Source organism: Lepidochelys kempii, chromosome 24, assembly GCF_965140285.1.
Source record: "Lepidochelys kempii isolate rLepKem1 chromosome 24, rLepKem1.hap1, whole genome shotgun sequence".
In the NCBI taxonomy this organism is placed as follows: Eukaryota; Metazoa; Chordata; order Testudines; family Cheloniidae; genus Lepidochelys; species Lepidochelys kempii.
This window is the reverse complement of record NC_136403.1, coordinates 15,533,663-15,554,326: the sequence shown is the minus strand read 5'-3', so window position 1 is coordinate 15,554,326 and position 20,664 is coordinate 15,533,663. Positions and strand designations below refer to the sequence as shown.

Sequence of the window (20,664 nt, the reverse complement as noted above, 5' to 3'; positions counted from 1 at the left end):
CTCACGCACGAGGGGGGCCCAGCCATGGCACCGCAGCGTCCGCAGTGGGTGGGGAAGGTCCCCTGGGACAGCATAAAAGGCTCCCTGCCGGACCCGGGTGCTTGCCCGGGCCGGACTGCCAGCACTAGCTGTGCAGCCATCCCTCTGCCAGCGCGGCCACCGTCCCCAGAGTATCCCACCAGCTGGGCGCCCAGAGAGCCAGGATGGGGAAAGCGGTAAGGGCCGGGCTCTGATTCTCTGCAGTGGGAAGGGGCCAGATGCCAGGGTGCTGGGTCTCCTTGTGGACAGCTCGGTAAATCGAGAGTGTGTACGGGGCTAGATAGATAGGTGGATAGAGAGGGTATATGGGGATGGATGGATGGATGGATGGATGGATGGATGGATGGATGGATGGATAGACAGAGGGGAGTATGTGGGGCTGGATGGATGAATAGTGAGATGACTGTGTATGGGGATGAATGGAAGAAGGGGTCAAATGGGGATGGATGGATAGAGGGGGTATGTGGGGATGGATGGATAGAGGGGTTATGTGGGGATGGATATATAGATGGTATGTATGGGGATGGATGGATAGAAGGTGTGTACGGGGATGGATGGATGGATAGAGGGGTTATGTGGGGATGGATGGATAGAGGGTGTGTATGGGGATGAATGGATAGAGGGTGTGTATGGGGAAGGATGGATAGAGGGGGTACATGGGGATGGATGGATAGAAGGTGTGTATGGGGACGGATGGATAGAGGGGGCAAATGGGGATGGATGGATAGAGGGTGTGTATGGGGATGGATGGATAGAGGGGGCGAATGGAGATGGAGGGATGGATAGAAGGGGTACATGGGGATGGATGGATAGAAGGTGTGTATGGGGATGGATGGATAGAGGGGGCAAATGGGGATGGATTGATAGAGGGTATGTATGGGGATGGATGGATAGAGGGGGTATGTGGGGATGGATGGATAGAGGGGTTATGTGGGGATGGATATATAGATGGTATGTATGGGGATGGATGGATAGAAGGTGTGTATGGGGATGGATGGATAGAGGGTGTGTATGGGGATGGATGGATGGATAGAGGGGTTATGTGGGGATGGATGGATAGAGGGTGTGTATGGGGATGGATGGATAGAGGGGGCAAATGGGGATGGATTGATAGAGGGTATGTATGGGGATGGATGGATAGAGGGTGTGTATGGGGAAGGATGGATAGAGGGGGTACATGGGGATGGATGGATAGAAGGTGTGTATGGGGATGGATGGATAGAGGGGGCGAATGGAGATGGAGGGATGGATAGAAGGGGTACATGGGGATGGATGGATAGAGGGGGTACGTGGGGATGGATGGATAGAGGGTGTGTATGGGGATGGATGGATAGAGGGGGTACGTGGGGATGGATGGATAGAGGGTGTGTATGGGGATGGATGGATAGAGGGGGTACATGGGGATGGATGGATAGAGGGTGTGTATGGGGAAGGATGGATAGAGGGGGTACATGGGGATGGATGGATAGAAGGTGTGTATGGGGATGGATGGATAGAGGGGGCGAATGGAGATGGAGGGATGGATAGAAGGGGTACATGGGGATGGATGGATAGAGGGGGTACGTGGGGATGGATGGATAGAGGGTGTGTATGGGGATGGATGGATGGATAGAGGGGATACATGGGGATGGATGGATAGAGGGTATGGATGGATAGAGGGTGTGTATGGGGATGGATGGATAGAGGGGGTACGTGGGGATGGATGGATAGAGGGTGTGTATGGGGAAGGATGGATAGAGGGGGTACGTGGGGATGGATGGATAGAGGGTGTGTATGGGGATGGATGGATAGAGGGGGTACGTGGGGATGGAGGGATAGAGGGTGTGTATGGGGATGGATGGATGGATAGAGGGTGTGTATGGGGATGGATGGATGGATAGAGGGGGTACGTGGGGATGGATGGATAGAGGGGGTACATGGGGATGGAGGGATAGAGGGTGTGTATGGGGATGGATGGATGGATAGAGGGTGTGTATGGGGATGGATGGATGGATAGAGGGGGTACGTGGGGATGGATGGATAGAGGGGGTACATGGGGATGGATGGACAGATGATGTATATGAGGAGGGATGGATAGAGGAGATACGTGGGGATGGATGGATAGAGGGGGTACGTGGGGATGGATGGATAGAGGGTGTGTATGGGGATGGATGGATGGATAGAGGGGGTACGTGGGGATGGATGGACAGAGGGGGTACGTGGGGATGGATGGATAGAGGGTGTGTATGGGGATGGATGGATGGATAGAGGGGGTACGTGGGGATGGATGGACAGAGGGGGTACGTGGGGATGGATGGATAGAGGACTTTGAAATTTTTAATTTCACAGCAAGCACCCATCTGTTTTGTTATTTGACTTTCCAATTGGAGGTGGCGGGGGATGTAATCGAGTTAGATAAACAGCGCCTCCTGGGGGCCGCACAAGGAACAACTGGCCCAGCTGTGAGACTCCCACATGGCTGGACATTTCGCAGCCAGAGGACTCCAGGGGCTCCTGGCACTCAGGGCTGGCCCCAATGCCCCAGGGCGGCGTTAGGGGACGCTGTGCTAGGCGACCCAGGTGCAATAGGGGGCACTCTCCCTTCTACACCAGCCTTTTGATGGCTTAGGGAACCGCTGTCAATGAGAGAATGAGGTGAACCGTGCCACCCCTCGCATCTGGGCACACGCTACGAGCCCCAGCAAACCACTTGGGTGCAGTGCCTGAGGAGGAACAAAGGGATGTGAAGTCATCTGAACCAGTGCTACAGGACCCAGGAGTCCTGGCTCCCAGCCCCCCCCCCCCGCTCTAACCACCAGACCCCACTCCCCTCCCAGAGCCAGGCGTAGAACCCAGGAGTCCTGGCTCCCAGCCCCCCCCCCCCCCCCGCTCTAACCACCAGACCCCACTCCCCTCCCAGAGCCAGGCGTAGACCCCAGGGGCTGCTGAGCTGAATACCCACGCATCAAGATGCCTTATCGCCTACCAGCAGCAGTAGTAGGGCTGTTATCTTGCACAGAGACCCAACTGGGTCCCTTCAGCGCCGCCCTCTACTAGTCGAGCTCAGGGAGCAACTCCCCCAAAGGCCGACAGCAGCAGGGCTGTTCTCCTCTCCACAGGACCAATACGAGATGTACTCGGTGGAGATGGAGAAGCAGGGCGATGGTGCCGTGGACGTGAAGATCAAGAAGAAGAAGACGAACAAGGCGGCGAAGAAGAAGGAGAAGCTGGAGAGCATGAAGAAAGAGATGGACGTGGTGAGTAGGGGCAGCCGGACTGGGGGCAGCCGCAAGACTCGAACATGGGCCTCGCACAAAGCTCCGTTGCTCAAGCCGCTGGCAGTAGTAGTAGAACTGTTAGCTTCTGTGTGGAGCTAGAGGCAGCTGTAGACAACCCCCCATCTCAGAGCAATAGGCTCAGGCTCTCGGCAGACTCAGGCGGCGTCGCTGTGTCAGTCACACCCAGGGCAGCTCCCCCCTCTCCCAGCGACGGGCTCAGGCTCTCGGCAGACTCAGGCGGCGTCGCTGTGTCAGTCACACCCGGGGCAGCTCCCCCCTCTCCCAGCGACGGGCTCAGGCTCTCGGCAGACTCAGGCGGCGTCGCTGTGTCAGTCACACCCGGGGCAGCTCCCCCCTCTCCCAGCGACGGGCTCAGGCTCTCGGCAGACTCAGGCGGCGTCGCTGTGTCAGTCACACCCGGGGCAGCTCCCCCCTCTCCCAGCGACGGGCTCAGGCTCTCGGCAGACTCAGGCGGCGTCGCTGTGTCAGTCACACCCGGGGCAGCTCCCCCCTCTCCCAGCGACGGGCTCAGGCTCTCGGCAGACTCAGGCAGTGTCCCTGTGTCAGTCACACCCAGGGCAGCTCCCCCCTCTCCCAGCGACGGGCTCAGGCTCTCGGCAGACTCAGGCAGCGTCGCTGTGTCAGTCACACCCCGGGCAGCTCCCCCCTCTCCCAGCGACGGGCTCAGGCTCTCGGCAGACTCAGGCGGCGTCGCTGTATCAGTCACACCCGGGGCAGCTCCCCCCTCTCCCAGCGACGGGTTCAGGCTCTCGGCAGACTCAGGCGGCGTCGCTGTGTCAGTCACACCCGGGGCAGCTCCCCCCTCTCCCAGCGACGGGCTCAGGCTCTCGGCAGACTCAGGCGGCGTTGCTGTGTCAGTCACACCCGGGGCAGCTCCCCCCTCTCCCAGCGACGGGCTCAGGCTCTCGGCAGACTCAGGCGGCGTCGCTGTGTCAGTCACACCCGGGGCAGCTCCCCCCTCTCCCAGCGACGGGCTCAGGCTCTCGGCAGACTCAGGCAGCGTCAGTCATGCTTTGGGCAGCCCATTCACCCACTCTGGGCTCCCTTCTCTCCTCCAGGATGATCATCAGCTCTCAGTGGAAGACCTGGAGCTGAAGTACCAAACCAACGTGAACAAGGTAAGGGCCCCCAAGATGGAGGCCAGGTAGGTCTGTGCCTCTCAAGCCAGCCCTGGGTGCCATTTACTTCAGATGCCTTGCTCCAGTACAGCCCAGGGGCTAGAGTACAGCACACCTTCTCTGGCTGTGCCCCCCCCCCCCGAAGGTGACCATGCCCTCTACAGGGTAGCCCATCCCCACCGGGCTTTGAGAGCCACTGCTTTTTGGGCTGGGGGCTCCTCCTTCAATCCCCCGTGTATTCAGACAGACTATGATTTGTCCCCAGGGCTGTGAGCTTCCTCTAAGCAGTGCCCCAGCCAGGTTTAGAAGGTATCTCCAGAGCTATGAGCTTCCTGAGGGCAGTGCCCCAGTTGGGGTGAGAAGGACACCAGACAGTGGGAGGAAGACTGCCATAAATAGTGCTGTTTTCAGCCCTTGCTGAGCAATCAGCTCAGGCTCTCTGCAAACTCAGACAGGCATCGGGCACATTTCAGAGCTTTTCTCCCCCACTACAAGAGCTAGAACCTGGCTTAAATTTTTTTAATGAAAGCTGAGATCCTGCAGCATTCTGCTGACTCCTGGAGCTGGGGCCTTGGCTCTCCATCCAGCCCTGGGTGCATGTTGATCTCTGGAGAGGAAATTGAGAAAAGGTGGAGAAGCTACAGACAGGAAAGTGGGTGGACAAAGGTGATTCTGGAGATCCTAGAAACTCTCATAGCCCCACACCTTTATTGAAGCCCCACCCCCACCTAATAGCCCCGCCCCTGTGAAGTAGCTCCACCCCTTTTATAGCCATGCCCCCACATAACATAGGAGTGGCTCCAGCTAACATGGGACACTCTCTCTATCTGCATCCAGGGCATGAACAGCACAGTGGCAGGAGAGATCCTGCTCCGGGATGGCCCCAACGAGCTCAAACCCCCCAAGGGGACCCCTGAATATGTCAAATTCGCCCGCCAGCTGGCCGGGGGGCTGCAGTGCCTGATGTGGGTGGCTGCTGCCATCTGCCTCATAGCCTTCGGCATCCAGTGCGGCCAAGGAGACCTGACCAGCGCGGATAACGTGGGTACCCCATGGTGTGGGGGAGGGGTCAGAACACCTGGGTTCCATCCCTGGGTCCGGGAGGGCAGTGGAGTCTAGTGGGTTAGACTGGGGGGGGCTGGGAGCCAGGACTCCTGGGTTCTATCCCTGAGTCTAGGAAGGGAGTGGAGTCCAGTGGTTAGAGTGGGGGTGGGGGGAGGAGCTGGGAGCCAGGACTCGTGGGTTCTCTCCCCAGCTCTGGGAGGGGAGCGGGTTGTCCCAGGCTCTCTGCAGACTCAGGCAGCTTGGCAAAGCAGGGGGCACCGCTGGGCCAGGGGATGAGTAATAACCTTTCTCCCTGTGCCCTCCCCCTGGGCAGCTGTACCTGGCTATTGCGCTCATCGCTGTGGTGGTCGTGACTGGCTGCTTTGGCTACTACCAGGAGTTCAAGAGCACCAATATCATCGCCAGCTTCAAGAATCTTGTGCCACAGGTAAGCAGTAGGGCTGGGAGAGGAATCCAGGCCATTCATACCCCAGTCATTGCACTGGGGGTGGGGGTCTAGTGGTTAGAGCGGGGGGACTGGGAGCCAGGACTCCTGGGTTCTATCCCTAGCTCTGAGAGGGGACTGCTTAAAGCAGAGCCATACCTATGTGCTGCTGTTCCCCAGCTGCCCCACCCCAGAGGTGGCTGCATCTCAGCGCTGGGCGAGCCTTCACCGTGCGACGTCCCCGTGTGGCTGGAGCTCTAAGGTTAACGTTGACTCTTCTCGCTCTCCTAGCAGGCCACGGTGATTCGGGACGGGGACAAATTCCAGATCAACGCCAACCAGCTGGTGGTGGGTGACCTGGTGGAAATCAAGGGCGGGGACAGGGTCCCGGCCGACATCCGGATCATCTCAGCACAGGGCTGCAAGGTGCGGCGGGGGGGGGGGGGGGGGGAGGGGGTGTTCTGCCTTAGATGGGCATGGGGGTGGGGGAACATGGGGTACGTTCTGTGTGTGTGTGTGTTTTTCTGCCTCCTGCCGGACGGTTCCTATCCATCTGCCCAGCTGATCACTTAGGCACCCATTGATCTTCCCCCACACTCCTGGGCCTGCTCCCTCACCCCCACCCCCACAGCCTGCCATCCACGCCAGAGGCCTCCAAGCTGGGGCAAGGGGGGGGGATTCAGGGTGGCACTGACCCACTGGGCTCTCTCTTGCAGGTGGATAACTCATCTCTGACAGGGGAGTCCGAGCCCCAGACCAGAGCCCCCGAGTGCACCCACGAGAGTCCCCTGGAGACCAGGAACATCGCCTTCTTCTCCACCATGTGCCTGGAAGGTGCCAGCAGGGAAGGGTCCCATTGGCGCGTGAAGGGGAGACCCAGCTGGGGGCGCTCTCCCCCTAGCAGTCAGGGCTGGCCCCAATGCCCCAGCATGGCACTAGGGGGCGCTGTGCTGCAGGGAGCGGGGTGGGGGGCTCTCCCCGGCAGTCAGGGCTGGCCCCGTTCGTGGGTGGAGTGTGGGACGGCTCGGTGGCAGGCGCTGTCTCTAAATTCCCTCCTGTGGTTTCAACTGAATACAAGATTCTCCTTCATATCCTGTCCTAAATCACTGTGCCGTGTTGCTGTGAGGTTGTTCCCCTGCTGCCCCACCCCAGAGGTGGCTGCATCTCGGTGCCAAGTGAGTCCTCCCTGGGCACTGTTCCATGCAGCTGTTCCCCAGCTGCCCCACCCCAGAGGTGGCTGCATCTCAGCGGGTCCCTCCCTCAGGCACCGCCACCGGCATCATCGTTAACACCGGAGACCGCACCATCATCGGGCGCATCGCCAGCCTGGCCTCGGGCGTGGAGAACGAGAAGACACCCATCGCCATCGAGATCGAGCACTTTGTGGATATCATCGCCGGCCTGGCCATCTTCTTCGGGGGAACCTTCTTCGTCGTCGCCATGGTGATTGGCTACCCCTTCCTCAAGGCCATGGTCTTCTTCATGGCCATTGTGGTGGCCTACGTGCCTGAGGGGCTGCTGGCCACCGTCACGGTAAGTCCCCCTTGACCAGCCCTTGCAGGGTCCTGACTCCGAGCTGGTCTCACAAGGGATCCAGTCCAGGTTTTGTGCCAGCTTCACCCTGACTTCAATCCAGTCCCACAAGGAATCCAGTCCGGGTTTTCTTTCAGGTTCATCTTGACTCCAATCCAGTCTCACACTAGATCCGGTCCAGGTTTTATACATAGTTTGCCTCCGATCTTGCTTTGTGCAGGTGCCGGTCGATGTTTTATGTTGTTTTCACACTAATGCCAATCCGGCCTCACACCAAATCCAGACCGGATTTAATGCAGTGGTTAGGCTGACCTTGAGCCAGTTTTGTACTAAGTCCAGCCCAGGTTTTGTGCAGCATTTAGGCTGATTCCGATCCAGTCTCAGCGTGGATTCAGTCTAGGTCTTCAGCCTCATTCTGGATCCGGTTCAGGTTTTGTGGTGTTTAGACTGACTCTGATCTGGTGTAACACTGGATTCTGTGTTATATACAATACTTAGACTGGCTCTCATCCAGTTTTATAGTGAATCCAGTCCAGATTTTATAAATAGTTTGTGTCCAAGATCATTTCATATTGGTCCAATAATGGATCCAGATTCAGATTCTTCCAGACAGTATTCAGGGACCGGTCTCACATCAGATCCAGTCCGGATTTTGCAGTATTTGGACCAACTCCTAATCCAGTTCCAGACTAGATCCAGTCTAGATCAGCATTTCTCAAATGTGGCCACCAGGGGCTTTTCTTGCGACTTGGGGGGCTCAGAGCAGTGCCTCTCCCCCAGGGCCACCAGAAGGGGTTGGTCCCTTCCCCCCTCTGGAGCCACAAATGCCAGAGAAGCAGGCGGCCAGTTAGGCCCCACCTTCCTGGGGGTGGTGAGGTTCGGGCTTCAGCCCTGGGGCAGCAGGGGGCAGGCTCCAGTCGTGGGACTTCGGGCTCGGGCTCCGGCCCTGTACCCAGCCATGCAGTAGCAGGCTGCAGTGGTGGGCTCCGGCCCACAGCCACAGGGCTTCGGGGTCTGGCCCTGGACCCTGGGCTCACTGCCCCCCCACTGCCCCGGCCCACCATCCTTCCCCCAATTACCCCTGGCCCCCACTCCCTCCCTGACCCACCATCCTCCCCCCCCCATTACGCCTGGTGCCCACTATCTCCCTGGCCCACCATCCTCCCCCCCCATTATCCCGGCCCCCACTATCTCCCTGGCCCACCATCCTCCCACCCATTACCCCTGGCCCCCACTCCCTCCCTGACCCACAATCCTCCCCACAATTACCCCCAGCCCCCACTCCCTCCCTGACCCACAATCCTCCCCACCATTACGCCCAGCCCCCACTCTCTCCCTGGCCCACCATCCTCCCCCCACTGCCCCCTGGCTCCCTTCCCACCTCCCCATCCAGGGCTTAATTTGTCCCCTGGCTTGCCAGGGCTGAGTAAGCCTTCTGTGAAAATTGATATTTGTACGGTTGTTAATATCACCATTCACAGCCTCCCAGCTAGCTAGCAAGTCTGCCATGAAAAGTGATATTAACAAACATACAAATATCACTTTTCACAGCAGCCGACTTCCTTAGCTAACAAGTCTTTTTTGAAAAGGCAACCAAAACCACAAGAAACAACAACAAAAGACAAGAATGGGCAAAGCACCTTATTTGTGTTTCTAGTCTGCTTAGGTCCTGTGAAGAATAGAGAACGGGACATTATTATTGAGTCTGCAAAAAAATCCTACATAAATAAATGACAATGATTTGGACATGTCTATGTGCATATTTAGTCGTTTTTCCTCAAGTTAATTAAGTATTTTAAGAAAAAAATTGTCAGTGCGGCCACCAGCAAGAATTTCTTGTGAGAACCCCGGTCTAGACTGGGTGCAGCATTCGATCGGGATTTACCCCGATTCCATTCCAGGTTTCAGGCTGTGTTTAGATGGTCTCCAATCCAATTTGAGTTTTCTACAGTGCTCACATGAGCTCAGATCTAGTCTCTCATTGTATCTAGTATAGATTTTGCATAATGATGTTTACACTAACTCTGATTCTAGTCTCAAACTGAATCCAGTCCAGATTGCGTGCCGTGTTTAGACTGACTCTGATCCAGTTTTATACCAGATTCAACCCAGATTTTGTGAAGCATTCCTACTGACTGAGTGATCTGGTCTCACATCTGATATACTTTGCTGTTTATGCTGACTCTGATCTTTCTTCCTTTCCCTCCCTCCCTTCCTCCCCTGGCAGGTCTGTCTCTCACTCACAGCCAAGCGTCTGGCTCGAAAGAACTGCGTGGTGAAGAATCTAGAGGCGGTGGAAACTCTGGGCTCCACCTCTGTCATCTGCTCCGACAAAACGGGTACCCTGACCCAGAACCGCATGACTGTCTCCCATCTCTGGTTCGACAACCAGATTCACACGGCTGACACCACAGAGGACCAGTCAGGTATGGGACACTGTTCAACCAGCTGCTGCCATCCCGAGGTGGCTGCATCCCAGTGCCGGGCAAGCTGTCCCAGTCCGGTGTTATGTGCAGTGGTTCCCCAGCTGTCCCGCCCCAGAGGTGGCTGCATCTTGGCACCAGGCAGGCTTTTCCCATGCAGTATTATGTGTGGCTGTTCTCCAGCTGCCCCGCCCCAGAGGTGACTGCATCTCAGCACCTGGCAAGTCGTCCCTGCTTCTCTGGTGCTTTGGGACATTTCAGGTCGGAAACGGGACAGGGAACTCCTCGGCTGTTATATCAATCTCTCTCTCCTTCAGGGCAGAGCTTTGATCAGTCATCGGAGACATGGAGAGCTCTGTGCAAGATTGTGTCTCTCTGCAATCGAGCCTTCTTCAAATCAGGCCAGGATAACATGCCGGTGCCCAAGGTACGGCCCAGTATGCAGGAGAGACGAGACTGGCAATATAGACAGCTTGACCACCTATCATTTAATGGGGGCTTAGATCTGACATACAAAATGGGTTCAGCAGGGGGCGCTCTCCCCTGGCGGGCGCTGTGCTGCAGGGAGCAGAGTGAGGAGGGGGTGCAGCAGGGGACGCTCTCATGCTGGTCATTAAAAGATCTCATGACTCTAGTCTCAAAAATCAGGCAGTTTCTCTCTTGCTGCTCCAGCTCAGGATAATTCCACTGTGCCTCCGACCTGAGCGTTCATTTAGATGTGGCATTATTTTCCCTGCCATAACTGTGCAGCGGTGTCGCTGTGCGGCTGTTCCCCAGCTGACCCACTCCAGAGGCGGCTGCAGCTGAGCGCTGGGAGAGTCATCCCCGTGTGCTGTTATATGCAGCTGTTTCCCAGCTGCCCCACCCCAGAGGTGGCTGCATCTCAGCACTGCTTGGGAGTCCAGATTCCACTCACCTGTTCTCCCTTCTCCAGAGGATCGTGATTGGAGACGCCTCAGAGACGGCGCTGTTGAAGTTCTCCGAGATCACGCTGGGGAACGTCATGGAGTACCGGGAGCGCTATAAGAAAGCCTGTGAAATCCCCTTCAACTCCACCAACAAATTCCAGGTCAGCAGGCGTTTGCGTCCTGGTCCTGCTAGGCCTTCAGCTCCAGTTAGGAGGATAAGAACCTTCTACTGCTACCAGCGGATGTAGTGACTCCCGGAGAGGGAGACAGGACCCAGGAGTCCTGACTCCCAGTACCCCTGCTCTAACCACTAGGCCCCACCCCCCTCCCAGAGCTAAGGATAGAACCCAGGAGTCCTGATCCTCCTGCTCTCCACACAGCTGTCCATCCATGAGTTGGAGGACCCCCGGGACCCCCGGTACCTGCTGGTGATGAAGGGGGCCCCGGAGCGGATCCTGGAGCGCTGCGCCACCATCATGATCAAGGGGCAGGAACTGCCCCTGGACGAGCAGTGGAAGGAGGCATTCCAGACGGCGTACATGGACCTGGGGGGGCTGGGAGAGCGTGTGCTGGGTAAGGGGGCATGGATGGGGGCTGGGGGAGGGTGTGAGGGGTAAGGAGGCATGGATGGGGGCTGGGGGTGGGCATGCTGGGTAAGGGTGGGGGGCATGGATGCGGGGGGCTTAGGGAGCGGGAGGTGCCCGGATGTGGGGCACGTGGGACTGAGGTGGGGGGCTCTGTGCATGGGACTCATGGGGCCAAGGCTGGAGGCCCCCCAAGGTGTGGAGGGCAGGTGGGCGGATCAGGGGGGGAATTCCCAGTCCTAAGGGGGATGGATGATCCCCGGGCATGGGGCACGTGGGACTGCGGTGCTGGGGGGGAACCCCAGTGCCCCACCCCTCATGGGCCCTGTTCCCTGCAGGGTTCTGCCACCTGTACCTGGACCCAGGGCAGTTCCCACGCGGCTTCTCCTTCGACACAGAGGAGATGAACTTCCCCACCAGTGGGCTCTGCTTTGCCGGCCTCATCTCCATGATCGACCCACCCCGCGCCACCGTGCCCGACGCCGTCATGAAGTGCCGTACTGCCGGAATCCGGGTACGGCGCCACTGCCCCGGGGAAGCTCACAGCTTCAGAGTCCCCCCCCCCCGGCTGGGGCACTGCCCCAGGGAAGCTCACAGCTCCAGAGTCCCCTCCCTGAAGCTGCCACCTGGAGCGCTGACGCCCTTCCCTCACCCCCAGGTTATCATGGTGACTGGAGATCACCCCATCACGGCCAAGGCAATTGCGGCCAGCGTGGGGATCATCTCGGAGGGCAGTGAGACAGTGGAGGACATCGCCGCCAGGATGCGCATCCCCGTGGAGCAGGTCAACAAGTGGTGAGATCCCTGCCCAGAGCTGGGAGAGAACCCAGGAGTCCTGGCTCCCAGCCCGCCCTGCTCTAACCCCTAGACCCCACTCCTCTCCCAGAGCCAGGGATAGGACCCAGGAATCCTGCATGGTGGCTCAGCAGAGGGCATTGTGTGGGGTTTCTCAGCAAGGGGCTCTGTGCTGCAGGGGATGCTGTGTGGGTGGCATAGGCACTGACTCTGTGGGTGCTCTGGGGCTGGAGCACCCACAGGGAAAAATTGGTGGGTGCTCTGCAGCTCCCCATCCCCCCGCCCCAGCTCACCTCCGCCTCCTCCCCTGAGCGCGCCGTTGCATCCTGCTTCTGCCCCGGCTCCCAGGGCTTGCACCGTGCTGGGAGAGAGGAGGGGGAAAGTGGCGCAAGCAGGGAAGGAGGCGGGGCCGGGGCATGGATTTGGGGAGGGGTCCAATAGGGGCATGGAGGGGGCTGAGTTGGGGTGGGGACTTTGGGGAAGGGGTTGGAATGGGGGCGGGGCCGGGGGCGGAGCGGGTGCGAGTACCCACCGGCTCCGAGAAAAGTTGGCACCTCCCCAGGGGTCACTGTGTGGGGTGGCTCAGCAGTGGGGGCTCTCTCTCCCTCCCCAGGGAGGCCCGGGCCTGCGTGGTGAATGGGGGGCAGCTGAAGGACATGGAAACCGAGGAGCTGGTTGAGATCCTGAAGATGCACCCCGAGATGGTCTTCGCCCGGACCTCCCCCCAGCAGAAACTGATCATTGTAGAGAGCTGTCAGAAACTGGTGAGGCACCCAGGAGCTAACCCACCCGCTCCCTCTGCCTATTGCCCTGTGCTCAGTCCTTCGTCTCTGGTTTTCACGGTCCTTCTTTCTTTTTCGCTTTCTTTCATATTCTTTCTTTGCTTTCTCTGGCTTTCACATATTTTCTTCATTGTTCATTTTATTGTGTTTTTATGGCTCTTTCTTTCTTTCTTTCTTTCTTTCTTTCTTTCTTTCTTTCTTTCTTTCTTTCACCCTCCCCCAATGTTCTCCCTCCCTTCTGCCGTGTCCCCCACCCCCATGACCTGCCTTTCCCCCTTCCACAGGGTGCCATTGTGGCTGTGACAGGTGACGGGGTGAATGATTCCCCGGCTCTGAAGAAGGCTGATATCGGGGTGGCCATGGGCATTGCTGGCTCTGATGCTGCCAAGAATGCGGCCGACATGATCCTGTTGGATGACAATTTTGCCTCCATTGTCACCGGCGTGGAGCAAGGTGCTCATGGAGCGGGGGGCCTAGACTCCAAATGGGCCAGGCAGCCTGGGGGCCAGCAGGGGGCGCTCTCCCCAGGGTGTGGGGGGCACTGACAATGCAGCTGGGACCTCAAGAGGGGCTGAGAGCATCTCCCAAGCAATTGGGAGCTCTCCCCAGGACAGGTTCGGAGGGTACCGGGGGGAGGTTCGGATGTCTCCCCGGGAAGGGGGTGCTCTGACGGGCTGTGTTCCTGCCCAGGCCGCCTGATTTTTGACAACCTGAAGAAATCCATCGCGTACACCCTGACCAAGAACATCCCGGAGCTGACCCCGTATCTGATCTACATCACGGTCAGCGTCCCCCTGCCCTTGGGCTGCATCACCATCCTCTTCATCGAGCTCTGCACTGACATTGTGAGTACGGGTGCTGGGCCGCAGGCAGCGGGGCGGGGGCTCTCCCCTGGCAGTCAGGGCTGGCCCAATGCCCCAGCGTGGAGTTAGGGGGAACTGTGCCTCAGGGAGCAGGGTGGGGGCTCTCCCCTGGCAGTCAGGGCTGGCCCTGATGTCCCAATGCAGTACTAGGGGTGTGCTGTGCTGCAGGCAGCTGGGTGGGGGCACTCTCCCGGACACCTGGGTTCCTCAGCTCAGCCCCGCGAGTCTCTCTCGTTCTCCCCGCTAGTTCCCCTCGGTGTCCCTGGCCTACGAGAAAGCTGAAAGCGACATCATGCACCTGAAGCCCCGAAACCCGCGACGCGACCGTCTGGTGAACGAAGCCCTGGCTGTGTACTCCTACTTCCAGATAGGTGCGTCCCCCGCTGGACGCCTGGGTTCTAGCCCCAACTCTGGGATGGGAGTGGAGCCTAGTGGGTAGAGCAGGGGGGCCTGGGAGCCGGAGGATCCAGTTTGAACCCTCTGTCCCCCCTTTTTCATATCTCACCATATATGAACCTCTAGTTCTGGTGGCTTCCCCACATTAATTAACCCTCTTTGAGGGATTGACATTGGGTCAGATCTGGGGGGCAAGGGGTGGCTCTGACATATGGGCAGCGGGGCTGGACTTCAGGGGCGGGGCCAAACAGAGCTCATCCCGCCTCCCTGTTAGAACTCATGGGTGGAGCCACACACAGCTGGCTTTGCCTCCCATCCCACCCTGTTGGGAGCCAGCAGGGGGCAGCACCAAGTCCCCAGGGTGCCGGGGGCATCCCACCCTCATGGCTTTTCCTCCCTCCCCCCACCTGCCCAGGGGCCATCCAGTCCTTCGCCGGCTTCACGGACTACTTCACGGCCATGGCCCAGGAGGGCTGGTTCCCCCTGCTCTGCGTGGGGCTGCGGGCCCAGTGGGAGAATGACCACCTCCAGGACCTGCAGGACAGCTACGGGCAGGAGTGGGTGAGTGATGGACCATCCGAGATAACAGCTGCTGCCAGGAAATGAAGCAGCTAGATCCACGTAGAGGATAACAGCCGTACTGCTGCCGCTGGGGAATGGAGCGACTCCATTAGCCCCACCTAGAGGATAAGGACCACCTTGCATGAGAGGAAAGTGATCAGGAACAGCCAGCATGGATTCACCAAGGGAAGGTCATGCCTGACTAATCTAATCGCCTTTTATGATGAGATTACTGGTTCTGTGGATGAAGGGAAAGCAGTGGATGTATTGTTTCTTGACTTTAGCAAAGCTTTTGACACGGTCTCCCACAGTATTCTTGTCAGCAGGTTAAGGAAGTATGGGCTGGATGAATGCACTACAAGGTGGGTAGAAAGCTGGCTAGATTGTCGGGCTCAACGGGTAGTGATCAATGGCTCCATATCTAGTTGGCAGCCGGTGTCAAGTGGAGTGCCCCAGGGGTCGGTCCTGGGGCCAGTTTTGTTCAATATCTTCATAAATGATCTGGAGGATGGTGTGGATTGCACCCTCAGCAAATTTGCGGATGATACTAAACTGGGAGGAGTGGTAGATACGCTGGAGGGGAGGGATAGGATACAGAAGGACCTAGACAAATTGGAGGATTGGGCCAAAAGAAATCTGATGAGGTTCAATAAGGATAAGTGCAGGGTCCTGCACTTAGGACGGAAGAACCCAATGCACCGCTACAGACTAGGGACCGAATGGCTCGGCAGCAGTTCTGCGGAAAAGGACCTAGGGGTGACAGTGGACGAGAAGCTGGATATGAGTCAGCAGTGTGCCCTTGTTGCCAAGAAGGCCAATGGCATTTTGGGATGTATAAGTAGGGGCATAGCGAGCAGATCGAGGGACGTGATCGTTCCCCTCTATTCGACATTGGTGAGGCCTCCTCTGGAGTACTGTGTCCAGTTTTGGGCCCCACACTACAAGAAGGATGTGGATAAATTGGAGAGAGTCCAGCGAAGGGCAACAAAAATGATTAGGGGACTGGAACACATGAGTTATGAGGAGAGGCTGAGGGAGCTGGGATTGTTTAGCCTGCAGAAGAGAAGAATGAGGGGGGATTTGATAGCTGCTTTCAACTACCTGAAAGGGGGTTCCAAAGAGGATGGCTCTAGACTGTTCTCAATGGTAGCAGATGACAGAACAAGGAGTAATGGTCTCAAGTTGCAGTGGGGGAGGTTTAGATTGGATATTAGGAAAAACTTTTTCACTAAGAGGGTGGTGAAACACTGGAATGCGTTACCTAGGGAGGTGGTAGAATCTCCTTCCTTAGAGGTTTTTAAGGTCAGGCTTGACAAAGCCCTGGCTGGGATGATTTAACTGGGAATTGGTCCTGCTTTGAGCAGGGGGTTGGACTAGATGACCTTCTGGGGTCCCTTCCAACCCTGATATTCTATGATTCTATGATTCTATAACAGCCGTACTGCTGCTGCCAGTCTACTGGAGAGACCTCTGTTAAGTTTAGCTCCCGTGGTGGAGGTCTGGACTGTGAATCTCAGTGTGTGGGGGTCCAACCCCTCGCCCCAGGGTGGGAAGGTTGGAAGCAAGGCCTGGGATACCAGGGTGGTTCCTTCTTGAATGTCAGTGTACGGGCAGGAGACTGGCTGGCTCAAGGGAATGGCACTCAGCGCCTTTCCCCTCTAGGGGGCGCCGTCTCCGATCTGGCCCCAGGGCTGGCTCAGGGGACTGGGGAATGGGGCACGGGGTCTTTCCCCATGTGGATGGTGGTGGAGGCTGACTCTGACTGGTCGCCATCCCCACCCTCAGACATTTGGGCAGCGCCTGTACCAGGAATACACCTGCTACACCGTCTTCTTCATCAGCATCGAGATGTGTCAGATCTCAGATGTCCTCATCCGCAAGACTCGCCGTCTCTCCGTCTTCCAGCAGGGCTTCTTCAGGTGAGCAGGGAGCCCGCAGGCCACTGGGGAGAGAACCCAGGAGTGCAGGCGACCTGTTTTTCTCCATCCATTCCCCAGCTGCCTACCTTCCCCCAGAGTCAGCTGCATCTCAGCGCCCGGCGAACCATCCCCATGTGGTGTCATTGTGCGGCTCTTCCCCCGCTGCCCCACCCCAGAGGTGGCTGCATCTCAGCGCCGGATGAGCCAGCTCTTTGCAGGGTTATGTGCAGATGTTCCCCAGCTGCCCCACCCCAGAATCAGCTGCATTTCACCCACCTCCATGTGGCGTCACTGTGCAGCTGTTCCCTAGGTGCAGTGCCCCAGAGGTGGCTGCATCTCAGTGCCGAGCAAGTCATTCGCTAGCATCCTCCCAGGTGTAAGACGCTACAAGATGGGGGTTTGGTCTCAGGTGTCCCTGTATCACTGGCAGCTGGGTGGTCCTGCCTATTCAGCTGCACGGAGAGCGTGTCAGCCAGGGGCAGCTGCCGTTCGCTGGCCTCACCCAAGCTCACGCTCTGCTTCTGTGGCAGGAATAAAATCCTGGTGATCGCCATCGTGTTCCAGCTCTGCCTGGGCTGCTTCCTGTGCTACTGTCCCGGCATGCCGAACATCTTCAACTTCATGCCCATCCGGTGAGAGCTGGGCTACCCCCTGCTGGTTCAGCCCGGCGCTAGGGGGCGCTGTGCTGAGGGGGGCAGGGTGGGGGCTCTCCCCAGCAGGCAGGGCTGGACCCAGTGCCCCAACGTGGCACTAGGGGGCGCTGTTCTGCGGGGGGCAGGGTGGGGGCTCTCCCCGGCAGGCAGGGCTGGCCCCGGTGTCCCAACGTGGCACTAGGTGGCGCTGTGCTGCGGGGGGCAGGGTGGGGGCTCTCCCCAAGCAGGCAGGGCTGGCCCCGATGCCCCTGGAGGGCACTGTGCCGCTCCAGAAACCAGCGTTGGTTCTTCAGCCTGGCTTAGCGACCGCTAAGGGCTCAGCGCTGTGGCTGAGCAGGTGCTGCCGTCTCGTTCTCCGTGGCTAAGGTCTCTCTCCTGGCTCCTATCCAGATTCCAGTGGTGGCTGGTGCCGTTGCCTTACGGCATCCTCATCTTCGTCTATGATGAAATCCGAAAGCTCGGAGTCCGCAGGCACCCCGGAAGTGAGTAACCGAGAGATCGCGCGAGCAGCTGTTCCCCAGCTGCCCTGCCCCAGAAGGGGCTGCGGTTCAGGGCCAGGGGAGCCATCTCCATGTGGCGTTATGTGCGGCTGTTCCCCAGCTGCCCTGCCCTAGAAGTGGCTGCATCTCTGCACCGGGCGAATATAACCTATCGGGGTACAAGTCAGATTAATGAGCTGCTGTGTCTCCCCTATCCTGCAACCCTGGGTGCTTTAATGCCTTGCTGAAGTAGCTCCCAGCTGGGCTGCTCATAATCTAAACGGTGCAAACCACACCGGCATGTCTGTATGTAACAGCAGCCTGCAAGCCACCCCCTGGCTCTCCCCAGCCTGGGTTATACGGCGGGGTGACCCCAACACCCCCCAGTCTTAGATTCCCCCCCAGAAATGCCTGTCCCACCCTGCCTGGTCCTCTCCTCAACAGTACAAACTCTTTTAAGTTCATTATTCCTGTAAAACAATGGTTTTCAACCTGTGGGCCGCACACCCCCCCAGGAGTCCGCAGGCTGCGTCTAAGATTTCCAAAGGGGTCCACACCTCCATTCAAAATGTTTTTAGGGGTCTTCAAATGGAAAAAAAGTTTGAAAACCCCCTGCTTTAAGGGACCCATGTGCCGGTTCGAACCCTTCCGTTTAAACTGGGGGGATTAGCTAAACCAGGAAAACCAGCTGATTCGCGAGCCAGAGAGACCGCTTTTAAGTGAGGCCACGTTAAGGAGGCATAAAAATGAGAAATGGCCCCAAGAGACGAGGTTTCCGAAGGCCTAACCGAGCAAACGATAGCAGAATCATTGATTGCAGTGCTGCAGATTCGATCACACGGTGTTTTAATAGCGTGTGCTGCGAAGAACCACAGGAGACCCATGAAAGAGTAATTCGCACCGTGTCGGGGGCTCCCTGCCCTGCAGATTGCTGACCAGCTTTCAGGCCGGGACACCCCCCCACTCCCCCGCCCCGAGTCCAGAGCCGATTTCCTGTCTCTCTCCTGGGGCAGAGAGCGCAGGGCAGGGCGGGAGATGGGGTGTCGTGGGGCAGCTGCCCCTTCGTTTTATAGGCCAGTCCCCGCATGTAGGGTGAGCAGACAGCAAGTGTTAAAAAATCGGGACGGGGGTGGGGGGTAATGGGTACCTATATAAGAAAAAGTCCCCAAACTGGGGACTGTCCCTATAAAATCGGGACATCTGGTCACCCTACCCCTAGGGCAAAGCGCTTTCAGTGAGGAGCCAGGCGGCAGCCGGCTGGGGAAGAAAGGAAACTCCATGCTGGCTCTTTGCTAAAAATATAGATTTTTTTTTTTTTTTGCACCGCCCACTGCCCTGAGAACCAGGTAACGGCCCATCAGCCTTGTTCACAGCAGGCTCAGGTGGCTACTTGCCCTTTGTCACGGAGGAACTGGTTTGGCTGCTCCCCAGATTTCTCTGGAAAACAACCTTTGAGTCAGTAGCTCGGCTTGTGTTTCTAACTGCACCTCCGGGCCATCTGCCACCGTGTTATTGCCCAGCAAATCCTGAGTTTTTCAGTGCTACCGCACGAGGCCTTGTAAAAACTGTCGTGCAGTAGTGTGTGGGTTGAGGCGTATTCTGGCACCGTGCGTCATCCCAGTCTGGCGTCAGGTGCGGCTGGTCGCCAGCTGCCCCACCCCAGAGATGGCTGCATCTCAGCCCTGGGCAAGCTACACCCATGCAGCGTGATATGCAGCTGTTCCCCAGCTGCCCCACCCCAGAGGTGGCTGCATCTCAGCCCTGGGCAAGCTACACCCATGCAGCGTAATATGCAGCTGTTCCCTAGCTGCCCCACCCCAGAGATGGCTGCATCGCTACCCCAGTGACGCGCTCTAACACTGGGATCCTCCACAGCTCCAGCAATCTCACTGTATTATTCATTCTTCTTTTCCACAGGCTGGTGGGACAAAGAACTTTACTACTAAAGGCAAAGCTCTGCCCCACGGCTGCTGCTGCCCCCGGCCTCTTGCAGCATCTCAGGGCTTACACCACCCCCTCAGTGCAGCAAAAGAGATACAGACACCCACACCGTGTTCCCGGTCCCTGCTTCACCAACCTGGAAACTACTGGAGAATGCAAACCCCTTGGGTCAGGGGCACCAGCCATGGAGGGAACAAGACTGGCCCACTCGCAGTTCATAGCTAGGCCTTGCTGGCTCTTTTTGAGTAGTTGGAAGCAGGACGCCTGGGTTCTACCCCTGGCTCTGGGAGGGGAGTGGGGTCTAGTGGTTAGAGCAGGGCAGCTGGGAGCCAGGACTCCTGGGTTCTATCCCCAGCTGTGGGAGGGAAGTGGGGTTGAAGGGCTAGAGTGGGGGTGGGAGGCAGGACTCCTGGGTTCTCTCCCTGGCTGTGGGACGGGAGTGGTGTCTAGTGGTTAGAGCAGAGGGGGGGGTTAGGAGGCAAGACTCCTGGGTTCTCTCCATATCGCTCAGTTTCCCACTGGTCAGGCACTGCTCACCCTTCCTCTTGCTGGGGTGGGGGAGCTTTAGCAGACGCCCAGTTCCCACGGCAGGCGAGGCTAGGTAGTGTTGGCTTTCAGCCAGACTCTCTCTGAAGCGATAGGACACAGGGGGCCGGACAGACATCAATTCCCAGCTCACCCAGACTTGGGAGACCTCCCTCGCTTGCATCTCACAGACCCAGGACAGGAAAATGCTCCATGAGGGGCTGACAGACGGGCGTCCTGCCTCCCTGTGTTCCCAGGGGAGCTGGCCCAGTGGGGTTCCATTGCCCCCCTAAGCGGGATGGCAGCTTGGAAAACAAGCAAGAGGAGGTTGCGGGACAGAGCAGGACTACAGCCCTCCCCCCTCCCCGCCACTCTGAG

The 20,664-nt window shown here is 58.1% G+C and overlaps 1 protein-coding gene across 1 annotated transcript; it reads left to right on the top strand.

The window, feature by feature from the left end:
* Positions 1-203: 203 nt before the first annotated feature.
* On the top strand, positions 204-19,766 carry ATP4A (ATPase H+/K+ transporting subunit alpha). Its single transcript, XM_073323413.2, has 23 exons — positions 204-215; positions 3,138-3,275; positions 4,376-4,435; positions 5,273-5,476; positions 5,814-5,927; positions 6,216-6,350; positions 6,641-6,758; positions 7,189-7,457; positions 9,685-9,883; positions 10,198-10,307; positions 10,815-10,949; positions 11,169-11,361; positions 11,711-11,886; positions 12,031-12,167; positions 12,781-12,931; positions 13,234-13,402; positions 13,640-13,794; positions 14,060-14,183; positions 14,624-14,769; positions 16,555-16,688; positions 17,219-17,320; positions 17,732-17,823; positions 19,738-19,766. Exons 1-23 carry the CDS (start codon positions 204-206, stop codon positions 19,764-19,766), a joined length of 3,102 nt encoding a protein of 1,033 aa, XP_073179514.1.
* Positions 19,767-20,664: the final 898 nt, after the last annotated feature.

Excerpts from the sequence above, each read along its gene's own strand:
- ATP4A (XM_073323413.2), top strand. Across the intron at positions 12,168-12,780 it reads GTGGAGCAGGTCAACAAGTG|GGAGGCCCGGGCCTGCGTGG; the intron begins GTGAGATCCCTG and ends CTCCCTCCCCAG. Across the intron at positions 13,795-14,059 it reads TCGAGCTCTGCACTGACATT|TTCCCCTCGGTGTCCCTGGC; the intron begins GTGAGTACGGGT and ends TCTCCCCGCTAG.